The sequence below is a fragment of the Rattus norvegicus genome, chromosome 3, assembly GCF_036323735.1.
Source record: "Rattus norvegicus strain BN/NHsdMcwi chromosome 3, GRCr8, whole genome shotgun sequence".
Classification (NCBI taxonomy): domain Eukaryota; kingdom Metazoa; phylum Chordata; class Mammalia; order Rodentia; family Muridae; genus Rattus; species Rattus norvegicus.
In genome coordinates this window covers 70,553,478-70,575,727 of record NC_086021.1, presented here as the reverse complement: position 1 = coordinate 70,575,727, position 22,250 = coordinate 70,553,478, and the positions used below count along the sequence as shown (strand labels likewise).

The window sequence follows — 22,250 nt, the reverse complement described above, 5'->3', positions numbered from 1 at the left end:
GAGACGGAGTCCGAAATGGGCCAAGACATCACCAGACACTGTAATTATATATGCAGAACATGCTGCAAGTGATACAGAATGAAAGGAAGACTTGGGGAGTCAAGCCATGCGAGGTGTAACTAACGTGCTTAAGTGACGACATTTGGAGGAAGGAAGGTAAATCATGGAAGTGGGGAGATGGATGAGGAAGTTGTTTTAGTCATCCAGTGAAGGAGATTTTGGCTCAGACCAAGGCTAGGATTTCCTGATGAGCAGTGCATACGGAATGAAGAAAGAGTGGACCCAGCACATGGGTTTTCTTCTACCTTGAACACAAGAGCATCAGGCAGAACCACAGCTGTGATGTGCGCTGTGAGAAAACAAGTTTGCCACAGTGGGTGAAGGAGAGAAGGAGGTGTACGTATCGGACGTCAGGAGTAGATGGTGAGTTTTATACAAGTCTCGTGCTCAAGACAGAAGCCAGAACTCCATGAGTGAATTTAGGGGTTATCGGGCTTTTTGAACCTGCAAACATGCTTTAACTCCTAGGCGGAGAATAAAAATTAATGAAGGAGCCCAGAAGTAAAGTCTGCAGAAGGAAAGTCTGGACTTTAACATTAAGAAGGTGGGCAAAAGAAAACACCACTGACAAATACATAAACAAAATCCCAGAATAGACAGAACGTGCATAGAGATTTTTCAAAAGAAGGCGTTTTCCACCCTACGGTTTCAGTTGGATTTAGAAGTGTAAGCACAAAAGAGAGACTTGGGTACAGAGAGCAGAGGTCAGTGGTGATGTGGGTATCACATGGAGGTGATGGGATAAAGCTCTGAATGAAAGGAACGAGTAAGGAATGGAGATGAAGAAGTCCCCGCAAACATGATGCTTCCACTTAGAATCAAGAAGGCCATCCTTCTCTATGTCTCTGTCTACAGCAAGATTGTACTAGACAGATCACCTTTTCCCTTTGCGTAACTTTTTATTATCAAAACATATCATCCTCATAAATTGCATACTATGCTGTAATATTCCCAGAACTAGAGAAACCATTTTTTACCAATGCTGGTAGATTAAACGCATAACCTAATTAATATTGACTTGACATTTCTTGAAGACAACCAGAATCCGTATGGTCCTTGTGAGTTTTTAATACAAGCATAGCACCATCCATTAGCAAACTGATCCTCATCACTTGTAATTATAGACATCATAAACAGACGTAATCATTTTCACAGTCAAATCAACACTTCAAATTCGGGCTCACACTTGATTAAAGATGATATATCCATTAACAAAGACACTGTGATTGGTTTTTTTAGCATAAATAACATGCAGTGTGATTTTGTTGTAATCACCTTAAAGGATCAAAGAAGTAAATACGGAGGAACCACATGTTTCAAAATATGCATTTTTTTAAACAAACAAAAATAGTGTTTAGAATGTTTATGGAAAATATCTGTGTAAGCCATGACTTGTAAGTATCACATAGTACTCTCCAGTGATGTGTCTACCACACTGGACTTACCCTTTACCCTGAGATGAGCTTTTAGGTCATCTTCTCACTACCAAAAACAAAACTGCAATGACCAGGATACTTGTGTTTCCATAACTTCAGAGCCTTGGGATTTTTCTAATCAAGACCAACACATATGCTATAAAAGCCTAAGAGTAAAGAAGCAAATAATTTCAAATGTCCTGCACTATAGATCCCCATTGTTACTGGTGGTGAGCGGTGTGTGTGTGTGTGTGTGTGTGTGTGTGTGTGTGTGTGTGTTTGCACGTGCGCACACATGTGTGTACTCAGGAATGCTCTCAAGTTCAGAGAGCAAACTGAGACTTCCACCCAGTGTTTCCCAGTTCAAGCCACCAGTAATGAAACGAGCAAACAATCAAAGAATGGCAAGACAATTTACTATAGGACACAGTGCACACTTAAGAAGGGATTGTGGGTATTTGAAGGGATTGAATGGAAAGGCATTGAAGAAGGGATTGTGGGTATTTGAAGGGATTGAATGGAAAGGCATTGAAGAAGGGATTGTGGGTAAAGCAAGACTGGGGCTGAGCTAAATTAGCTCAGCACCGTTCAGCAATGAGGCCTCACATTCAGTCAGAGGGAGAAGTCACAGATTTGGACAGCTCCTTTAGACAAACTGTAATGGGAAAGAGGTATCAGTTAAAGCAAGGAGAAGACATGGAATTCTAGGAATGTGTTGGGAATTTCCCACAAAAATGTTACTCCTTTGTGCCTTAAATTTTTTGAGGGAGACACAGACACATTTCACCTTCCTTCTGGGGCCCTGAAGGCTGAAAGCCCAACTTAGTACTACTGAGTTTATTGGAGGTGAGTGGCTTTAAGTAGGCACACAGACACCACAGCAAAGTCCCACCCTTCATGGGTGGTGACATCTTGGAAATTGTGTGGCGTAGTCCAATTGAAATTAATCTTTTGCTTTTCCCATAACCACCAAATCCCTTCCAGCTGAGGGAAGAAACAGAGAAACAGTATTTGGAATCTCAGGTGAGAGTCTGATCCTCACTTTTTCTTCTTCCTGGGGAGTGTCACTACCATTTCCTTAGACTTGTCCACTATCGCCATGGTTACCTGGGCTGGAGTCCAACAGTGCCATGCTGTACCCAGAAGAGAAAGCACCATACCACACAACATCCTATTTCTGCTCTTACATGTTTTCTGATAACATAATATGAATGGAGAGAATAGATAGCTTTGCAAGGCTAATAACATGAAGGATTTATTATAATGATACAAAGAACAGTGAGGTTAGTGGGGTTCCAGGCTTCTAGATGGTCCCTGGAACCCACAATCCCTTCTTCAATGCCTTGTGCTCTTTTGCTCTAATTCAGCTCTGAGATTCTACAGTTCCATCAATCTTTGGTAAGAACTCAGCTAGCTTTTGAAAATTATTGTTATTTTTATTAATCCTAATTGTCACAGGATAAACTGAGGAACCTTTTTCAGTCTCATTAATGATAATAAAAAACTAAAAGAAAAACTTAAAATAATGCTCAAGGACAAATCTCTTGCTGTCTCAGAATAATAGAATATGGCAGGCAACTAACTCTAAGTCCTGCCACCTTCTCAGGACAAGGAGATAAAAGAAGAGGACAAGAGAACGCCATGCCATTTGTAAGAAGCCATGTGATATAAGGGACATGGGGAAGACTTTGCAAAAACAAAGAGATTGCCCTGAATGCCAGGGAAAGCATGCCTTGATTTTTGACCAGCATCTAAGAAAGGGAAAAGGAAGAAGAGAAGAGAAGAGAAGAGAAGAGAAGAGAAGAGAAGAGAAGAGAAGAGAAGAGAAGAAAAAGCTATATTTTTTTTAAAATTGAGACTCAATAAAGGAGACAGGCCACATGACAGAGGAGCCACATAGCCTGACAGAAGTTCAAGTGGCAGAGTGGGGCAAAGGTTTCTGGGGGAGATACATATACTATCTCATTACAAGAATAATTGTTCTTCTCATCTCCTTGGTATGGTTTGAGGTGAATCAGTCTTCATGAGAGGTATTCACCCAGCCAGGTGATTGACAGTCCTAGCTGGATTAACTCTTAAGGGAAGAGACAATAGCACACAATGTTCTAGTCTTTGGAGCATAGTGATAGGTCTCTACCAGGACCAGAGTGATGGTCCATTCCTTTGACTGGGTGCCAATCGCTGCACTTAATGGGCTTCAACAAGACCCTGCTGCCCACCCTCAGCGGCCTCCAAAATCACTGTAGCACTCTCCTCTTCAAGACTGGAGACACTAATTAGACCAGGGTATATATCTGGATCTCAAGGTTCACAGACTGCTTACTATCCTTCTACATTTGCTATTTTTCTGACCAAAACATAAAATTTGGGCATGTTTCCCTCTTTACTCAAAGTAACACGGGAAAAGTTCCATTAAAAAAAATTAAAAACTTTTATTTTCAATTAACTCATTTAAACTCTGGGATGGGGAAAAGAGGGACAAACAAGAATTAAAAATTAAACTTTTTAACATTAAAAAAGGAGTGTGGGCCCTAAAGTAATTTATGAGATGGGCAAATATATATCATATATATGTATGTCATATATATAAAACTATATTATATATCATATAAACAATAAAGCATAGTTTTCTACATATTATAAAATATAAAAATATATAATTTGGTGTATACAATAAAATATAAATATATATAATTGCATGTGAGTATATATTTATATATGTATGTATATATAGATGCATATATATATATACATACATTTATTTTTTTTTGGTTCTTTTTTTTTCAGAGATGGGGACCGAACCCAGGGCCTTGGGCTTCCTAGGCAAGTGCTCTACCACTGAGCTAAATCCCCAGCCCTATATATACATACATTTTTAACATGAAGATTCAGATATTGATCCCAGATTGTTTGCCAGAGGGAATTAATGTCTGTCTGGACTGGAGCTTGAGCCACAGCTCCACAGGTAGCCTCCACAGAGCAGATGGAGGCACCGTGACATCCAGCAATCACTTTCTGTGTTGTTCCAGTCTGTTTTCAAGCAGTCTGGTGGCTACAGGTCCAGGGCCTTTTGCATGTTCGTTAAGCTGCTTCCTCACTCCTGTAGATGTGTGGGTCTCCCTCGCTTTTCCTTTAAAGAGAAACCCATCATCTCTGGGCTTCCCAGGATCCTCCATGTTCTAAAATTAATCTGTTCATTTTTCTCTCCAGTTCCTTTTTCTGTATCCCTCTACCTTCCTCTTCTTTAGCAAGTCTCATTCAAACGGGGAGCAGAAGTAAATATTTACTCAAAGAGATAGGTTAAAATTTGAGTTCAGAAAGAATCTGCATGTGTTATTGTTTGGCTAACGAGGGAGGCCAAGGTAGGAGCTTAAGGCAGAAAGCTGGAGGCAGGAGCTGATGCCAGTGCAGAGGCAGCGGAAGAGCTCTACTTTCTGTCTTGCAACCGTCATTTAAGGTTTCCAAGGAATGCTGTGTGTGTGTTTGTGTTTACCTGCTAACAGTTCTCCTGTCGGCCCACTAAGAATCAGGCCTGGTTGGGCTTGGGCCATCATTCTAGGACATTGTCGCAGCACTGCCCTATCAGGGGACCTGCTTTAATTTGTCAAATGTAAAGCTCAATTAAAATTGTGACAATCTTAGAGACGCTTGCACGAAAATAATTATTTTAAATTTTAAGTTGCTTGACGAAACAAACCTACAACCAACCCCTCCCAATTTTAAATTTATTTTCCAAAGTAAATCAAATTCATTATCGATTCCCCACAAGGTCAGCTAACTTTTGATGATCTGCCCTGAAACTTTCATATTATAGACATAAGGGGTGAAAGAACTGGCTTGGGCAGAGTTGGGGGGGGGCTGCTTGCCACAGTAGGAGGAACTGGGTTCTGAACTCCAACACTCAACGTGGGTGCTGGGAACTGAACCCAGTCCTTTGGAAGAACAGCCAGCGCTCTGGACTGCTGAGCCATCTCTCCAGCCCATCCTTCCCCCTTTTCTTTCTCTTCTCCTTCCCTTCTTTGTTCCATCCTTTCTTTCTTCCTGTATTTTACTTCTGACTCTTTTGTGTGTTCGGTGTGATGCTCAGTTTCCTCATCAACGCAGAGGAGACAACAGCAGTTCAGATGTCTTCAGACTTGTGCCTGTAGCATCGAAATGTATTGAAGGAAAATCAATGCAAAGTAGCTCCTCTAACCCCCAAAAAGATATGTGTTATTTAATGTCGTGTATGTTTAACTAAAATTCAACATAATTACAAGCATCAGAAAGAGGAGTGATCATGATCACTGTGAAGCACTGTATTCTTATTAAAAGTCCACTGCAGATACAATGTTTTTGGATAATGTCTTCTTATTAGTCGAATGCATTGTAGTTCTGAATTTTGTAAGTGATACGCTAAATGATTCAGTGAGGAGACAATGGTACCACTTATGTATATCTAACCAGACCATAATAGGTATGTTAACAACAGAGTTTCACCTCAGGTAATAAAACGCTTATATGATACAGAAGGATATCTGCTGCTACCTGGCAAATATCTCTAGGATTCATAACCTTAATATCATGAAATTCAGGAGAGCAGTCTAAATTTCATTTGGCAATGTTAAGCAAAGGTCAATGAGGGAATCAGGGTTTTGAATTAAACCATGAGTTACCTGTGGTAAAAAAAAATACATATACTTTGCAAAGAGTTCTGTGGCCTGGTATACCTATAGCTGTTAGTACGTATGATCAACTATCACATTTGAAGGTAGGGAAGGGACAGCGCAGAACAAGGCAGGCAGCATCAGATGGTGCAACTGTGAGGAACACAAATGTGGAAGGGTTATATTCATATGTCACTGGCTCTCACAAAAGAGTGGCCAGTGCATGCTGGGTCTCTTTCTAAAGGTTTATTTTGTAGTGGATTAATGGTTTATTTTCCATCTATAGGTTTCTTTGGTTAGCCTGGTAGCCAATGCTCTTGGTTACTCAGAACTTGGTGCCATCAAATCCCTACGGACACTGAGAGCTCTGAGGCCACTCCGAGCCTTATCCCGCTTTGAAGGCATGAGGGTAAGAAGATTCAATGATGCTTCCTAAAACTCAAGTCTCAGTTACATGCTGCTAGTGACTCAGAACCGTGGTAGTCTCCTTACAAAATTAGATAATTCAGGGCTAAAGTCAAAGAGAGCAGCAAGCCTTGTGGAAACGGCAGTTTATTTAAATACACACCCAGGAATTGAGACAGAGCTACACACACACACACACACACACACACACACACACACACACACACACACACCTTCCTCGTGCTATTCTATTTATTGTTTGGGTACTCAGGAATGACTGATAACAGCACTCATCCTACCAAGGCCTTCAGTAGCTAAGTTTGAGGTCCTCAAAGGCTATCAGGTTAATTTTAAAGGCAAAGTGATTTCAGAAGGCTTTATTTCTTGAATTAAAGCAAATCATAGAATTCAGCAGAACCAGCACATCCCTCACATCCAAATCGAGTTGCTAGGAGAATTAGCTACATTATTTCCCACAAGCCTGACTTCACTTCATGGATCTTTTAAGCACCGTTCCCAGTGAGCTTTGCTTTTTCCACAGCCCCAGCCTTGTCCTCCCCTGCTCTCTCCTTTAGCAAGTGTATCTTGTCTCACAATATGAAATGCACACTGCCACGCCTTCAGAGCTGCTTTGCACAGAGGCCAGCTTGGTTTCATCTACTTTGCAAATGCACACGGATATTGAATTTCTTCAAGGCCACGGGGTTTTTATATTAGGAGGTGGTTTGTTTGGGGCAATAAACCCCATCAGCCTTGACTGCAGAATTTACTCATCGTGGAAAATGAAGCCACCCTCCAGCTGCTCTTGCAGCACTGAGCAGAGAGACACGCTTGGCTTGCCCAGTGTGAATTCTATCTGATTGCCTATGTTAACAAATTCATAAAAAAAAAAAACTGTTGGAAATAACAATCTTCTTTCAGTGCTGACATCATCTGAGCCTACGCTATGCTTCGTGACTTCATAGAAATTGTTTATTTAATTTTACTTTTTATCAAAGAGAGATTGTTTTTCTCATATACTATATCCTGATTACAGTTTCCCCTCTCTCTCCTCCTCCCAGTTCCTCCCTGCCAACCCTCCCTTTCTGTCTCTCATTAGAAAACAAACAGGCTTCTAAGGGACAATAATAATGTAAGATGGGGAAAAAAAACCTAAAATACTGAAATAGGGTAAAACAAACAATAGGGAAAAAAGCTCAAGGAACAGATGTAGATACAGAGATCCACTCATTGGTATACTCAGGAAACCATAATGACACTAAACAGGAAGCCACGATAGAGATACAAATGACCCATACAGTAAAAACAAGAGAAAGAATATATATCATTAGGCGTGTTATATATTCTAATGTATATGAAAATAAAAATAAAGCTTAAAGAAAATAAGTCCATGACATGACATTGTGAGACAAGGAGTCTCCAAAGACAATACTGATTTTATTTTATGTTGACCATTGACTTCTGGGCAGGCAGTCTACCCTTAAGATGATTCGTTTCCCCAGTGAAACTCACTTTGAATCTAACAACATTTTAATTTTCAAGTAATTATCAATTGGAGATAGTTTTGGGGCTAGAAATGAGGGAACACATCCACTTATTTCATCTCTAAGATCGCACCTACTGCAGACCTGTGCAGACCCCACACATGCTGCCCCGGTCTCCGTGAGTTCACAAGGACATTGATCCTGTTGACTCCGAGGGCCTTGTTGACTTGGTGTAAACCCTCTTTCTGCCTACTCTTCTGCAAAGCTCCCTGAACCGGGAGGGGAGCGAGTTGATGGAGACATCCCGTTTAAAGCTGAGCATGTTTTCCAAGGTCTTACTACATGGATAATGTGCAGCTGTAGGTCTCTGTTTTTATCCCCATTTACCTCAGGGAGCAGCTTCTCTGACGATGACTGAGCAAGACACTGATCTATGAGTACAGCAGAATGTCGTTTTATTGCTATGTTTTTGTTTGTTTGGTTTTTCTGTTGTTGTTTGTCAGTTTAGAACAATACTATTTGGTTTTACCCTGGACTAAGTTACAGGTTCTAGGTCACACAAGCAATATCAGGTGTGGGTTCCATCTTGTAAAGTGGGCCTTAAGACACATCAGATTTTGGTCTGATACTCCCATAAAGTTTCCTCATAACTTGCAGGCAGAACACCATTGTACATTCAACGTGTTTGTAGCTAGGTTGGTTTACGTTTCATTTTTGGAATCCTGCAGAGCACCCTCCTGTACCAATGATACTAGCACATGGTTGTAAAGGCTCTTTGTAGGCAACATCTTGACTTCTCCATGTTCAGTGAGTTGTGTAAGTGTTGTCTTTGGCAATCAGACCTTGGCAGGAGTTTGAGAGCAACCTAAAGTCTTGGTAATAGACTGGATTGTTTGAGGGCTCCCATGGCCAACATCTATTTGAAAATAAAAAAAAAAATGGTAGAGGTATGGAAACGGTCATCGTATGTAATTTTAATCCAAAAAGGAAACTAACAAGTGTAACAAACGTGACTTAATTTCTAAAGGAAAGAAAACTCAATTAACATAGGAAAGCACTAGAATTTTGGATTTCACATTTTCATGCTGGTTTATATTTTTTCTTGTCTATTTCTACAAGAACATTTATTGTATTTCTAAATAAAACAATAGTTTTCATTGACTATAAGCCCTTAACCATGCCGTCCACTGTGGATTAGAATAGTGGTGCTGGAAAAGCTACTTTTGCTGTCCTTGAGATCTGAAAGCACATCTTCATCTTTCCTGGATTCAGAAAGAAACAAAAGGTGATGGAGATTTTCCCCCACTAAGCAGGTCAGCCTTATAAAAACAAATAGCATAGGCTCAAGGAGAACAACGGGAGGATTGCCAACTAATAATAATGGGATATATTTGATACTCATACACCTGAAGATAAATCTTATGGTAATATATTCTATGTCTAGAAGATTGAGGTTTTTTTTTTCCAATATGAAACGAAGAACTTGGAAACCCTTAATCCTGACCTTCATCGTCATAAATATACCTGACCTGAGGATACAAATTTGCTGCAATTTTCATGCTTTGTTTGTGAAGGGGCTGCATAATTCCTCTTTCAGATTATCAGTAATTCACACATGTTCACAAAGCTTAATATGAGTTATAGCAAGCAATTATTTCTGTGTATATTTATACAGAGTTTTAACCTTACCACTTCCACCCCCCACCATGTACACTTTCCAACTTCATCTTACTATTTCAGGTTTTATTCGTTTCTTTTCAATGTTTCGTGTATTTTTTGCTTTCCTTTCTTGCTTAACTCTTTAGCTGTGCTGTTGTTTGTCTGTCCCCATTAATATGTACTATAAAACACTAAAAGAAACATTCTAAGGTTAGAAATCTACGGAGATACCCATTTAACCCTATCTAAATGTGTCTTCGGGCCAAATGCATCTTCAACGGCTTCCACTTTAACCAGCGATTGCTCTCCTGTCCTCCACAGGTGGTTGTGAATGCTCTTGTTGGTGCAATTCCCTCCATCATGAATGTGTTATTGGTGTGTCTCATCTTCTGGCTGATTTTTAGCATCATGGGTGTGAATCTGTTTGCTGGAAAGTTCTATCACTGTGTTAACACGACAACAGGCAACATGTTTGAAATAAAAGAAGTGAACAATTTCAGTGACTGTCAGGCTCTTGGCAAGCAAGCCCGGTGGAAGAATGTGAAAGTCAACTTTGACAACGTTGGGGCTGGCTACCTGGCATTGCTGCAAGTGGTGAGTATGTTTGAACCTGAAAACGGTTCAAACCATGCTACCCAAGACCCCCCTCTGCGGCATGCTCTGAATCATTCCTATTTAAAGTAGGAAGGTAGGTAGTTGATGACACCTCAAGTTAGTTCTTTGGTTCTGAGGAAAACACTGCAGTTATTTTGTTTCCCTAGGAGTGCAGTTTTGAATATTTTCACAGAATTTCTTTCTTCTTCCTATATCTTTCTTGTTATATTGTTGCCATTGTTTCAGTGTTTAATTTTCTGTAAAAAAAAAAAAAGTGCATATACTATATCGATGATTTAAATGTATGAATTCTTAGCCAGAAACTTTCCATAGTGTCTAAAATAATGGGATGCTATTGTGTGCAGAAATACAAATCTCAAAGGATACTTTTCAAAATAGGTAATGGTTAATGTTTTTAATGTCACGAAAGCTTATTTGCTAATCAGTTATTAGTGGAAATGAGTTGTGCTTGAATACAACTATTGCTTTCATCCACAGACTTTATCTTCTTAGTGGAAGGTTTTAAGATAAGATTAAGATGGGATTTTCATTAATCAAGTCTCCATTGTGTTTTACTACAGAAAAAAATAGCATAGAATAGCTCCCAAGAGAAGTGAAGAAATCCTAAATTCCTAATATAAATTTTGTTACTTAGTAGTAGGAAGGTACTTGATGTCACCCCATTCAACTCATTTGAATGTCATAGAAAATGTCATGGTATTATGTGAAGAGATACTTATAAAAATGCCCTTGTATTGACGTCTGGTAAGTGCAAGGAGTTTGAATGAGATATTCATAAATATTTTTAATATGTATTGAACACAGGCCACATTCAAAGGCTGGATGGACATCATGTATGCAGCTGTTGATTCGCGGGACGTAAGTAGCTCTCGGATGCTATGCACAGCTACTAGATTGCCCATGGTAAACCCTGGTGAGAGCTGAACTGAGAGACTTGGAATCTACATGGCATAAGCATTTACCAAGAGCAGAAATGATTGGCAGAGTGCTCACAGTGTGGACAATAGTTTGATTGCTGTGGGTATAATATGTAATAGATAACATGTCTACTGTAAAAACAAAATTCTCAAATTACACAGAGTGTAAGACATCAGATTAGCCCTGCAAATAGAACTGTTCAGAGTAGGAAGATAACTCAGTGTGCTGGAGTCACTCGCTTTTCTGTTTCCTTAGAGAGCATGATCAAGTCCCATGCAGCAACTTCTAGGAACTCAGAGCACAGACAAGCCTGCAGACTTCAAGGAAACTCAAACTCAGAGATACGAAGAACTGGTTAAAACCTGTCGGCTTATCCTGAATTTTTCTCTTAGTTGCTTTTCTTCTATTAAAGCTTTTCCAAAGACAAATTGAAGATATTGCCAAAAATGCCGGAATAATAATGGTGATGGTGATAATAAATTAGTAAGCCCAAACTGTTGGCTGAATTTGTATCCTGAGGAATACTTGTCAGGCAGGCTACGATGGAAAAACATATTAGATTCCAAAAGTCCAAGTTTCAAATGTCATGCTAGTTTGAGAAAATAACTATTTTTGGAATGATAATAAAATGATATGTGAAGGCATGATGAGTTCCTATTACGTAGCAGCACTCACTCCATTATTTAGTCCAAGGGTCCTCTTCGCTAATCATGTTACATATTTTCATGATTGTTTAGGTCAAACTGCAGCCCATATATGAAGAAAACCTGTACATGTACCTGTACTTTGTCATCTTCATCATCTTCGGCTCGTTCTTCACTCTAAATCTATTCATCGGTGTCATCATAGACAACTTCAACCAGCAGAAGAAGAAGATGAGTATTTCTCATCCCCTACCCTTCCCTACTCAGGGCATCAGTCCGCCGTACAGCCAACCAGTCAGGACATAACTTAGATGGTGTTTACATGCTTTTCAGTCTCACTACGTGGCCGTCCTTAGTGGCCTCTCTCCTTTCATCCATGGTTACAGCTGTCCTTTCTGACTCAGTAATATTCCCCATTACTTCAGGACATCAACGATTATGCAGTTCTTCGCATGGTGCATGGGGTCTTGCAGGAATGACCCTTACCAGTTTCTCAGTCTCATCTTCTCCCACACCTCATTTTCGTCTTCTACCCCTGTATGTGCTCATTCCCGCAGGCACCCACATCACCAGCAGCACTTGCTACACGGCAGCTACACAAGTCTTCCTGACCTTTTCTGAACTCAGCCACACAATGGCTTGCCCGTGGCTTTAGAAGTGATATTTTCTCTTCCTGAGATGCGTTGCCGAGCAAACTCTATATTGTACATTAAAGCCTTAAGCTTAAGTCTGGCTCTCTCGATTTTTGCTGTGTCTACAATGACTTTCCTTCCTTCCTCCTGTTCATTCGCTTGATCTTTGTTTTATTTTTTAACCTACCCCCATTTTGCACAGCATTGAACATTTTTTTCCATGGGCCCACTGAAGGAACATGATACCATGCAATATACCAATGTAATTCTTATGCCAAGGTTAAATACAGCAGAAAAACGTTAAACAGCAAGAGAGGAAGAAAACATATTTGACTCCCTGAAAACATATTTAAGGACTTTAAAATTCATTGCGAATATAATATAATCCAATTAGGGTGCTGGACTAATCAGAATTTTATGGGCTTATGGGCTTTGCATAATATTAAAGTCTTCGGCATTTCACATAAATGGGAGAAGCAGAAAAATAAATCTATATTTAGCAAGATAATATCCATTTAAACTAGAGACAAGACTAAAGGAAGGCTTAGTAATACTTCAGTTTAAATACTATTGTAACACAGGTTGGGATTGTAACCAGGCTACTCTGTGTATTTACTTTGGAGGTCAAGACATCTTTATGACAGAAGAACAGAAGAAATACTACAATGCAATGAAGAAGCTCGGCTCAAAGAAACCTCAGAAGCCCATCCCTCGGCCTGCAGTAAGAAAGCTATCTTGTACTCATTAAAACTCTAAGACGATGTTTCAGTTTTAATGTTTGGATCAGAGCATATTGCATGATGTCACTAATCTATCACACCAATCTAATCATGAATCCCATATTAATAGGGCAGCAGACCCTGCAGCTGCTGCAATGCTAGGTAGCAGGTGTCAAGTTCCTAAAATACTAGGACCTTCTTGCGAGTTGGTGAGATGAGACCTCCAACTCAGAGTCCAAAGAACTGGCACCAAGTCAAGAGTCACCCTCCTGCTGCCAACATGTGTGGTTGCTGCCCTTCTGACCATATTGATGTGTCCTTTTTAAGTGGATGCAGGCTTCCAGATGACCCTTTCCATCTCTATATCTTGCCTCCACTTTCTGGCTTCTTCCTTTCCTTTCTGCCCTTCCCTGTTATAAAGCTCATTTTAGCTTTTCCTTCTTTTATTACCCTTTATGGTATCATACGAAGTAAACAACATTTTATAGCATTTTCATAATAAATATGTATCATTAGACTGTTATAACCTCCATCTCCTTCTGCCCTCTCTTATGCTCTCCGTATGCTTCAGTCCAGGTGCCTTCCTCCCTGTAACTAGTAACGTCCTGTCTTCACCTCATATCACATATACTCCATAGCGCTCTCCACAATCCCTTACACCCTTTCCATTTTCATGTTCTACTGTCTATCTAGATTCATGACCTTCTTTCTCTTTGTATTATCTATAACTTAATATATATTAAGTTTAGGTTCTACACATGAGAAAACCATCTGACTTTCTGGGTTTTCTTATTCTTGAGGCTGGAAAATATTCCCAATTTGCTTGGAAAGGAAAACTGTCTCAAGAATTTTGTTTCACTGAAACAGAATAAAGATCATGCAAATGCATAGTCTGTAACGCTTCCTAACGTGGACCGGTGTTATTGTAAAATTATAAAAAATGGCTGTCTTTTACCCCGCTAGGTTCAGCACTGCAGTGCCCCAAGATATCTGGTAGATACCTTGCCAGAAACACACAACCCAATTCTGTGGCGGCTTAGCGTCTCTAGCAGCCACACTCTCTTAATCTTAAATCGCCACATGAAAGAACACACAACACAATAACCTCTGATCCAATTGATAAGATATAATTGTCCACCTCAACATACAAAGCCCTGTACACATCCATCCCTTAAGAATATTCATAACAACCTGTAAATACACACAGTGGAATCTTAACGTCAGCCTCCATGTTCTCGGTGGCTTCTCTGCTGTCTCCTCCAATCTCCCGTCCTTTCCGTTCCAGTCTCCTCCTCTTCCCTCAAACTTTTCTCCCACCCATCCTTCCTTCTAGTCCAATGACAGGCCTCGTTCTATCCTGTACCTGCCCTCAACTGTTTGACATCCTAAGACTGGCATGATGACGGTGGGTCACGTTCACAGAACTGCACCCTAACTCACCTACCTTCTCAGATAGGGAAAAAAGTAAGGCAACTGAAGTCCACAACATAACTCTACCCCTGTTCACAAAGCCCATGATCAGCAAAATTCATAATTAAAACGTTCATGAATCCCATCAGTAAGTTCACTTTACCATATATTTAAAGTAATTGAAACTGGGAGACGTAAGATAGGGAGGAAGGATAGGAAGGCACCTCACATAGAAAGGAATGAATGAATCTGCTTCATCAAAGGTCACTGATATCTGGAAAGCTGAGGGGTAAAGTAAGGAACTTCAGAAAAGTCTTAAAATAATGATAAATGAAATAAATTATTCATCTAAAGGTCTATATTTACATTTTCTCGAATCTTCACTACTAATTGAGATCATTTTTAGAGAAATAATCATAATTAATCAAAACAACTTCTAAATATTTTCAACTAGTTGCCACCAGTTTCTGGATTATTTTGCTCTCTTTTCCTATGAGACCCAGGTAAACAGAATATGTTTGTTATAGGCATGTGGTATGATACCTCTCATTTAAAAAGAAAAGGAAGTGAAATAGAGCTGAGAGATTATTTAGTGAACGGTAAGGAGGGCGCATACCCCAGGGCCACATGTGTAAAGATCTTATTTGCAATGTAACCAGAACACTGATTATTAGTTGTCCACTAACCCTATCTCTTCTCTTTCTAGAACAAATTTCAAGGGATGGTCTTTGATTTTGTAACCAGACAAGTGTTTGACATCAGCATCATGATCCTCATCTGCCTCAACATGGTGACCATGATGGTGGAAACGGATGACCAGAGCAAATACATGACCCTGGTTTTGTCCCGAATCAACCTAGTGTTCATTGTCCTCTTCACTGGGGAGTTTCTGCTGAAGCTCATCTCCCTCAGATACTACTACTTCACGATAGGGTGGAACATCTTTGACTTTGTGGTGGTGATTCTCTCGATTGTAGGTAAGAACAGTTCAGTTACAGAGACATGTTCTTCAAGAGAGCCCATGGGAATGGCTTCTACTCAAGCCACAACATTCTGCTAGTGGTAAACAGAGCCAGGTTAGGGACAAGGTGTATGTTTTTAAAATACATCATGATGACACAGTGGTGTTAGTACTTTTCTTGGTCATGGTCTTACTGTTGTGAAGACCCTATGCTTATAAGAGAAAGAAAGCATTTAATTAGGGATTTGCTTACAGTTTTAGAGGGTTAGCTCATGATCATCATGGTGGGAAGAAGAGAGGCACAGCACTGGAACAGCAGCTGAGGGCTTTAAATCCTGATCCACAGGCAACAGGAAAGGGGTGCAATATTGGGCCTTGTATGGGCTTTTAGAAACCTCAAAGCCTTAGATAGGACTGGCAAAAACAGTCAATGAAATGATTCCTGATAATATTCTACTATACGTATAGACTGGAACCCTAGCACAATCATCATCAGAGAGTCTTTTTAAAAATAATTATTTATTTTTATTTTATGTACATTGTTTCTTTGCCTGCATGTCTGTCTGTATGTATGAGGGTGTCAGATCTTGGAATTAGAGACCATTGTTAACTGCCATGTGGGTGCTAGGAATTGAACTCTGGTCCTCTGGAAGAACAGTCAGTGCTCTTAGCTGCTGACCCACCTCTACCATTCCCATCAGAGACACTTTATCCAGCAACTGATAGGAGCAGATATAGAGACACGCAGTCACACATTGTGCAGAGCACTAGGGATCCTGTGGAAGAGGAGGAGGAAGGATTATAGAAGCCCAAGGGTTCAAGGACAGCACAAAAATACTATCCTCAGAATTAACTAACCAGGGCACATAGGGGCTCAAAGAGACTGGAACAACAATCAGGGAGCATGCATGAGTCTGAACTAGGTCCTACACACATATGTGATGGTTTTGTAGTATTCTTGTGGGACTCCTAACACTGTGACAGGGGGCTGTCTTTCACTCCTTTGCCTGCTTTGAGGATCTGTATCCTCCTACAGATCCTCATCCTGCCTTGACATGAGGGTATGCAGGTAGCTTTATTGTAACTTGTTGTGGAATGATAGGTTGATATCCCTGCTCTTTTCTGAAGGGAAACAGAGGAGTAGTTGAGTCTGGGGGACAGGGTAGGTAGGGGAAAGGAGCTGGGAGGAAGGGAAGCTGTGATTGACATGTAAGATGTGAGAGAAGAATAAATTATCTACTTTTTTTAAAAAAAAGAAACCTCAAAGCCTACTCTCAGCAACATACTAAATCTAAAAAAGCTATATCTACTCCAAAAGCCACACCCACTCCAACAAAGCCACACCCACTCAACAAAGCTACATGTCCAACAAAGCAACACTACTCCGACAAGGCCCTACCTCCTAACCCTCCCAAAACGGTTCCACTAACAGGAGACCAAGCATTCAAGCTTATGAGCCAATGAGAACCATTCTCATTCAAACAGTTCTATATATAACTCAGAGAGAGAGAGAGAGAGAGACAGAGAGACAGAGAGAGACAGAGAGAGAGACAGAGACAGAGAGAGAGAGAGACACAGAGAGAGAGAGACAGACAGACAGACACACACACAGACACAGACACAGACACAGACACAGAACAAGAAAGAGAAAAATCAAGAGGAGATAGCCAGCACTGCACAAAGCATTAAACAGTCTTTCATAACAAAGAGCAAAGGCATTTGACATGAGTCTTGTAAGAAGGATGGGGTTTTTAACAAGAGGAAAAGAAAAATGAGACTATTACAAAGCTCCAAATGTAGAAACTAGTTCAGATGTGGTCCACTTTCTCAAACTAAAGAACGTCACTCTCATTGAGAACAACGAATTAACTTATTTCAGAAATAATCTTTACTTTCATTGCCATATTTTATGTAGAGTGGTGAAGTATATAAGGGTAAACTTGAATTGTCACAGTAATATTTTAGATTACTTTGGATTTTACAAAAAAAATCACATTCCTTTATAAAACCATGTCATAGAATCATTTTATTAAAACTCTTAAACATTTAAATCTCAATATTAGAGTAGATTCAAATGTGAGGCTCAGTTTTTTGTTATTTTATTTTTTAAAAGGAGGAATAGACATACGGCACTCCTATAACATCGATATACTCACTGTCCATCTGGCTTCTATAATTTTCCGTAGGAATGTTTCTCGCGGAGCTGATAGAGAAGTATTTCGTGTCCCCTACCCTGTTCCGAGTCATCCGCCTGGCCAGGATTGGACGAATCCTACGCCTGATCAAAGGCGCCAAGGGGATCCGCACTCTGCTCTTTGCTTTGATGATGTCCCTTCCTGCGCTGTTCAACATCGGCCTCCTGCTTTTCCTGGTCATGTTCATCTACGCCATCTTTGGGATGTCCAACTTTGCCTACGTTAAAAAAGAGGCTGGAATTGATGACATGTTCAACTTTGAGACTTTTGGCAACAGCATGATCTGCTTGTTCCAAATCACCACCTCTGCCGGCTGGGACGGACTGCTGGCCCCCATCCTCAACAGCGCACCTCCCGACTGTGACCCCGATGCAATTCACCCTGGAAGCTCGGTGAAGGGGGACTGTGGGAACCCATCCGTGGGGATTTTCTTTTTTGTCAGCTACATCATCATATCCTTCCTGGTGGTGGTGAACATGTACATCGCTGTCATCCTGGAGAACTTCAGCGTCGCCACCGAAGAAAGTGCAGAGCCCCTGAGTGAGGACGACTTTGAGATGTTCTACGAGGTCTGGGAGAAGTTCGACCCTGACGCCACTCAGTTCATAGAGTTCTGCAAGCTCTCTGACTTTGCAGCTGCCCTGGATCCTCCCCTCCTCATCGCAAAGCCAAACAAAGTCCAGCTCATTGCCATGGACCTGCCCATGGTGAGTGGAGACCGCATCCACTGCCTGGACATCTTGTTTGCTTTTACAAAGCGGGTCCTGGGCGAGAGTGGAGAGATGGACGCTCTTCGAATCCAGATGGAAGAAAGGTTCATGGCTTCCAACCCCTCCAAGGTCTCTTATGAGCCCATTACCACCACCCTGAAACGGAAACAAGAGGAGGTGTCTGCTGCTATCATTCAGCGTAATTATAGATGTTATCTTTTAAAGCAACGGTTAAAAAACATATCGAGTAAATACGACAAAGAGACAATCAAGGGAAGGATTGACTTGCCTATAAAAGGAGATATGGTTATTGACAAATTGAATGGGAATTCCACCCCAGAAAAGACGGATGGGAGTTCCTCCACAACCTCTCCTCCTTCCTATGACAGTGTAACAAAACCAGATAAGGAAAAGTTTGAGAAAGACAAACCAGAAAAAGAAATCAAAGGGAAAGAGGTCCGAGAGAATCAAAAGTAAAAAGAGACAAAGAAATGTCTTTGTAATCAATTGTTTACAGCCTCTGAAGGTAAAGTATCCGTGTCAACTGGACTCTAAGGAGAGGTCCATGCCAAACTGACTGTTTCAACAAATACTCAAGGTCAGTGCCTATACCAGACAGTGACCTCTGTCACTGCCACTCTGTGAGACAGGGTATCAACATTGACAAGAGGTTGCTGCTTCCATTACCAGCTGACACTGCTGAGGAGAACTCCATTGTGCAAGTGACCCGTCATCACGCCCCCAAACTCCATTAGTACAACGCTCCTGTCATCTATTTTTAACATTCACATTTGCCATATTTTTACAAAATCTGTCCCAGTGTATCTTCCTGGTCCCCACTTCATAGTCTGTTCATAATACTATGTCACTATTTTTGTAAATGAAGTTTACGTTAAGGGAAAATATATATATAAGAATCCCATGTTGCTAAGTCCACAAGTTTCTCCAGTAATCATAAAAAAATATTTTGCCTGAGAGATGAAATTATTGCTCAAAACAAAAAAAAAATAAATTCTAATGTTAACAGTTTCAAATGCTTCCACTTTCTGGATGGTGTTAGCTTACAAGTATTTTGGTCTATTATGTTTGTTTATATCTGAGCAGTTATGTGCCTGTAAAGACTCCTCTAATATTTAAAGGATTATTTTTATGCAAAATATTTTGTTTCAGCAAGTGCAAATTTTATTCTGTTTCAGAGTTCTATATTTGATTTTAGTTAAGCATCCTCCCTCCAAAAAATTTATCTAACATTTCTGTTATTTAAAAAAAAAACTCTCCAAAGTATCACTTTAGAATAGTTGTTCCACTTCATGTCGAGTATTTCTTTGCCATCTTCTGCTCTCAGCAAAACTGACAATTTATATCAATTAAATACCCTCTGTTATGTAAATAGTTATTTTATCCTGTGGTGCATGTTTGGGCAAATATATATATAAACGTATATATAGCCTAATACACAAATTCTATTAAATCGAATGTGTACCACAGTGTATGTGTCTTTTGCAAGCTTCCAACAGGGAGGTATCCTGTACCATTCATTACACAGAAATAGTTGGGGAGGCTATCACTAATGCATGCTAATATTGCCTAAGCTGCTCTATTTTAACCAATCCATTTATCACACGTTTCGGTAAGAAGAGTCACATGTTGGTGGCAGAATGAATTCAACCTGCTCTCTGTCTCCATGTCAAGAAATTCTCATCGATATTACTTTAAAATAATTTTTTTTGCATCGTTAGTTTAACTCGAGTATCACAATGTGTCTTTATTAATTTCAAGGAGACACACTGTACAGGGCCTATTACCAAATCCTACACATCATGGTTTGCTAAAAAACAAAAACAAAAAAAGATCAAGATTTGTTTAAATATAAATAATGTAAAATATAATCCGTTTTTCTTTGTCAGCATTTGTACATAAGAAAATTATTTTCAGGTTAATGACATGGCACTTTATTTTACCTTATCCTTTTGCTTCTTATTTTTAAATCGAAACTCCAAACTTTTGCATCCAAAAAAAGACTTTTCAGCAGATAATTTCCTAAAATAAAAGTTAGACAATGGGTTTTATGGATTTCTTTGTTATAATATATTTTCTACCATTCTAATAAGAGATACGTTGGTCAAAAATCTCAAACCCTGACCATTTTCTACCAACTCTGGTTGCCTGCAGAGAATCCTTCACTCATGGAAGTTTGGTTTTTTTTAACTCAGCTTTTGTAGCATTTGCAGACGCAGACTAGGTTTATTTTTTTAAATCCTGCTGCACTAAAGTTATCACGGCTATAACATGGGCTCTGGCCTTTTTAACCAGGAACAAAGTGGGAAAGTTGTGCAATTACCTAACATGATACAATTCTTTTCTTCTTTTACTTCTTTCCTTTTTGTTTTTTTCACAAACTGAAAGTTTAAAGTTCATTCCTTTTACAAAACTATTTACTGTAGTGTACTGACAAACTGCATGCAGGGAATTGCTACTACTAAAAGAATGGTGAGCTACTTCATTATTGAGCCAAAAGAATAAATATTTTGTTGTTTTTTGGTTGTTTTTTTTTTTTACTGTATCTCATTTGTTGGACTGAGGTTTTTTGTTTTTCTTTTTTTTCTTTTTTTTAACTATTGGCGGGTAAAAATTTACACAACAAAAGAAAACCTGTATTTGATTCGACATTTGTATTCATAGAAGTTCACATGAGTTTTGTAACACCCTGCTACATTATCTACCGAGAAGTTTGTCAAAATAAAGACTAGTTAAAAGCAGTCTTGTGAACTATTACTTCATCCGAGGAGCAGTCCATACGATCGAACCTTCGGGTCTCTTAATAATGGCAGTAGCCCTCACCACTGACTGTCGATTTCAGTTAATTTATTGAATCACTAAGAATCTAATCTCCGTGCTTCTGGGTCGCAATGGCGTTGTGTCCTAACATGTTGGTGAATGACACGTCACTCACACTTCGTTTCCTAACGCACTCTGTAGCCTATCTAGTGTTAGTGACACAGGGATTGAGAGTTTATTATTGAGAGTTTATTATTGAGAGCTTTTCAGGGTTTCTGACATGTTTGTCAATTCAATACTGAAACTTTATCTCAACAGAAACAAGTTGCAATGAATAATTTTAAGAGGACTTAAATCTAAATACATATTTCATAGTGGCCCCCAAATAAATTCCATAACGTGAGTAATGGGATTCACTTATTGGCTTCTTCTTGGTCAAGTCGATTTACAGGTTTTACCAGAGAGGCTAAATACTGACTTGCAAAATCCTAAGTCTTTTAAAGCACTGTGATATATAATAAGTTGCCAAGCTTCTGGAAGCAACCAATGAATAGGAATTACATCAGATGAGTCCCATCTTTGAATGTAGTGTGTAGTGTGTAAGTGTGTAGTGTGTAGTGTGTAGTGTGTAAGTTGTTCTCACTTGAGAAGAGAACACCTCTGAAGGATAACTTCTAGAAAAGTGTTGTTATCCAAACACAGAGGCATAGACACAATTTGATACTTTTAAAATAACTGATTCTGTACATAATAAAACCCTTCCCATTAAAAATTTTATTTTGGAACTTCTTGTGAAAAGTAACAGTGACCCAATCAAATTCTCCCTCCCTGAAACAACAATGCTATGACATGAAGAAAACTTAACTTTATTAACAATGGATATTGGTATAAATAGCTAGGGACATCTTTGTTTTGAGAAATGTGAGGAAACTGGGCATTCTGATTTTCAACAATTGCAGGCAAGGAAAATAATGCCTCCGACATGTCAAGTAAGTAGGA

The 22,250-nt window shown here is 39.6% G+C and overlaps 1 protein-coding gene across 8 annotated transcripts in view; it reads left to right on the top strand.

Moving 5' to 3' along the window:
* The window catches only part of Scn3a (sodium voltage-gated channel alpha subunit 3), a 111,703-nt gene extending 90,471 nt beyond the window's left edge, over positions 1 to 21,232 (top strand). For 7 of the 8 annotated variants that reach the window (XM_017591972.3, XM_008761920.4, XM_008761918.4 and 4 more), the window contains 7 exons: positions 6,408 to 6,530; positions 9,991 to 10,263; positions 11,089 to 11,142; positions 11,940 to 12,077; positions 13,095 to 13,199; positions 15,314 to 15,584; positions 17,755 to 21,232. In XM_017591972.3, coding sequence (XP_017447461.1) covers positions 6,408 to 6,530; positions 9,991 to 10,263; positions 11,089 to 11,142; positions 11,940 to 12,077; positions 13,095 to 13,199; positions 15,314 to 15,584; positions 17,755 to 18,950 — 2,160 coding nt within the window. In that variant the 3' untranslated portion in view covers positions 18,951 to 21,232. The remainder of the gene's footprint in view (positions 1 to 6,407; positions 6,531 to 9,990; positions 10,264 to 11,088; positions 11,143 to 11,939; positions 12,078 to 13,094; positions 13,200 to 15,313; positions 15,585 to 17,754) is intronic. The other variant, NM_013119.2, reaches the window with a different exon arrangement.
* The last annotated feature ends 1,018 nt before the right edge of the window (positions 21,233 to 22,250 follow it).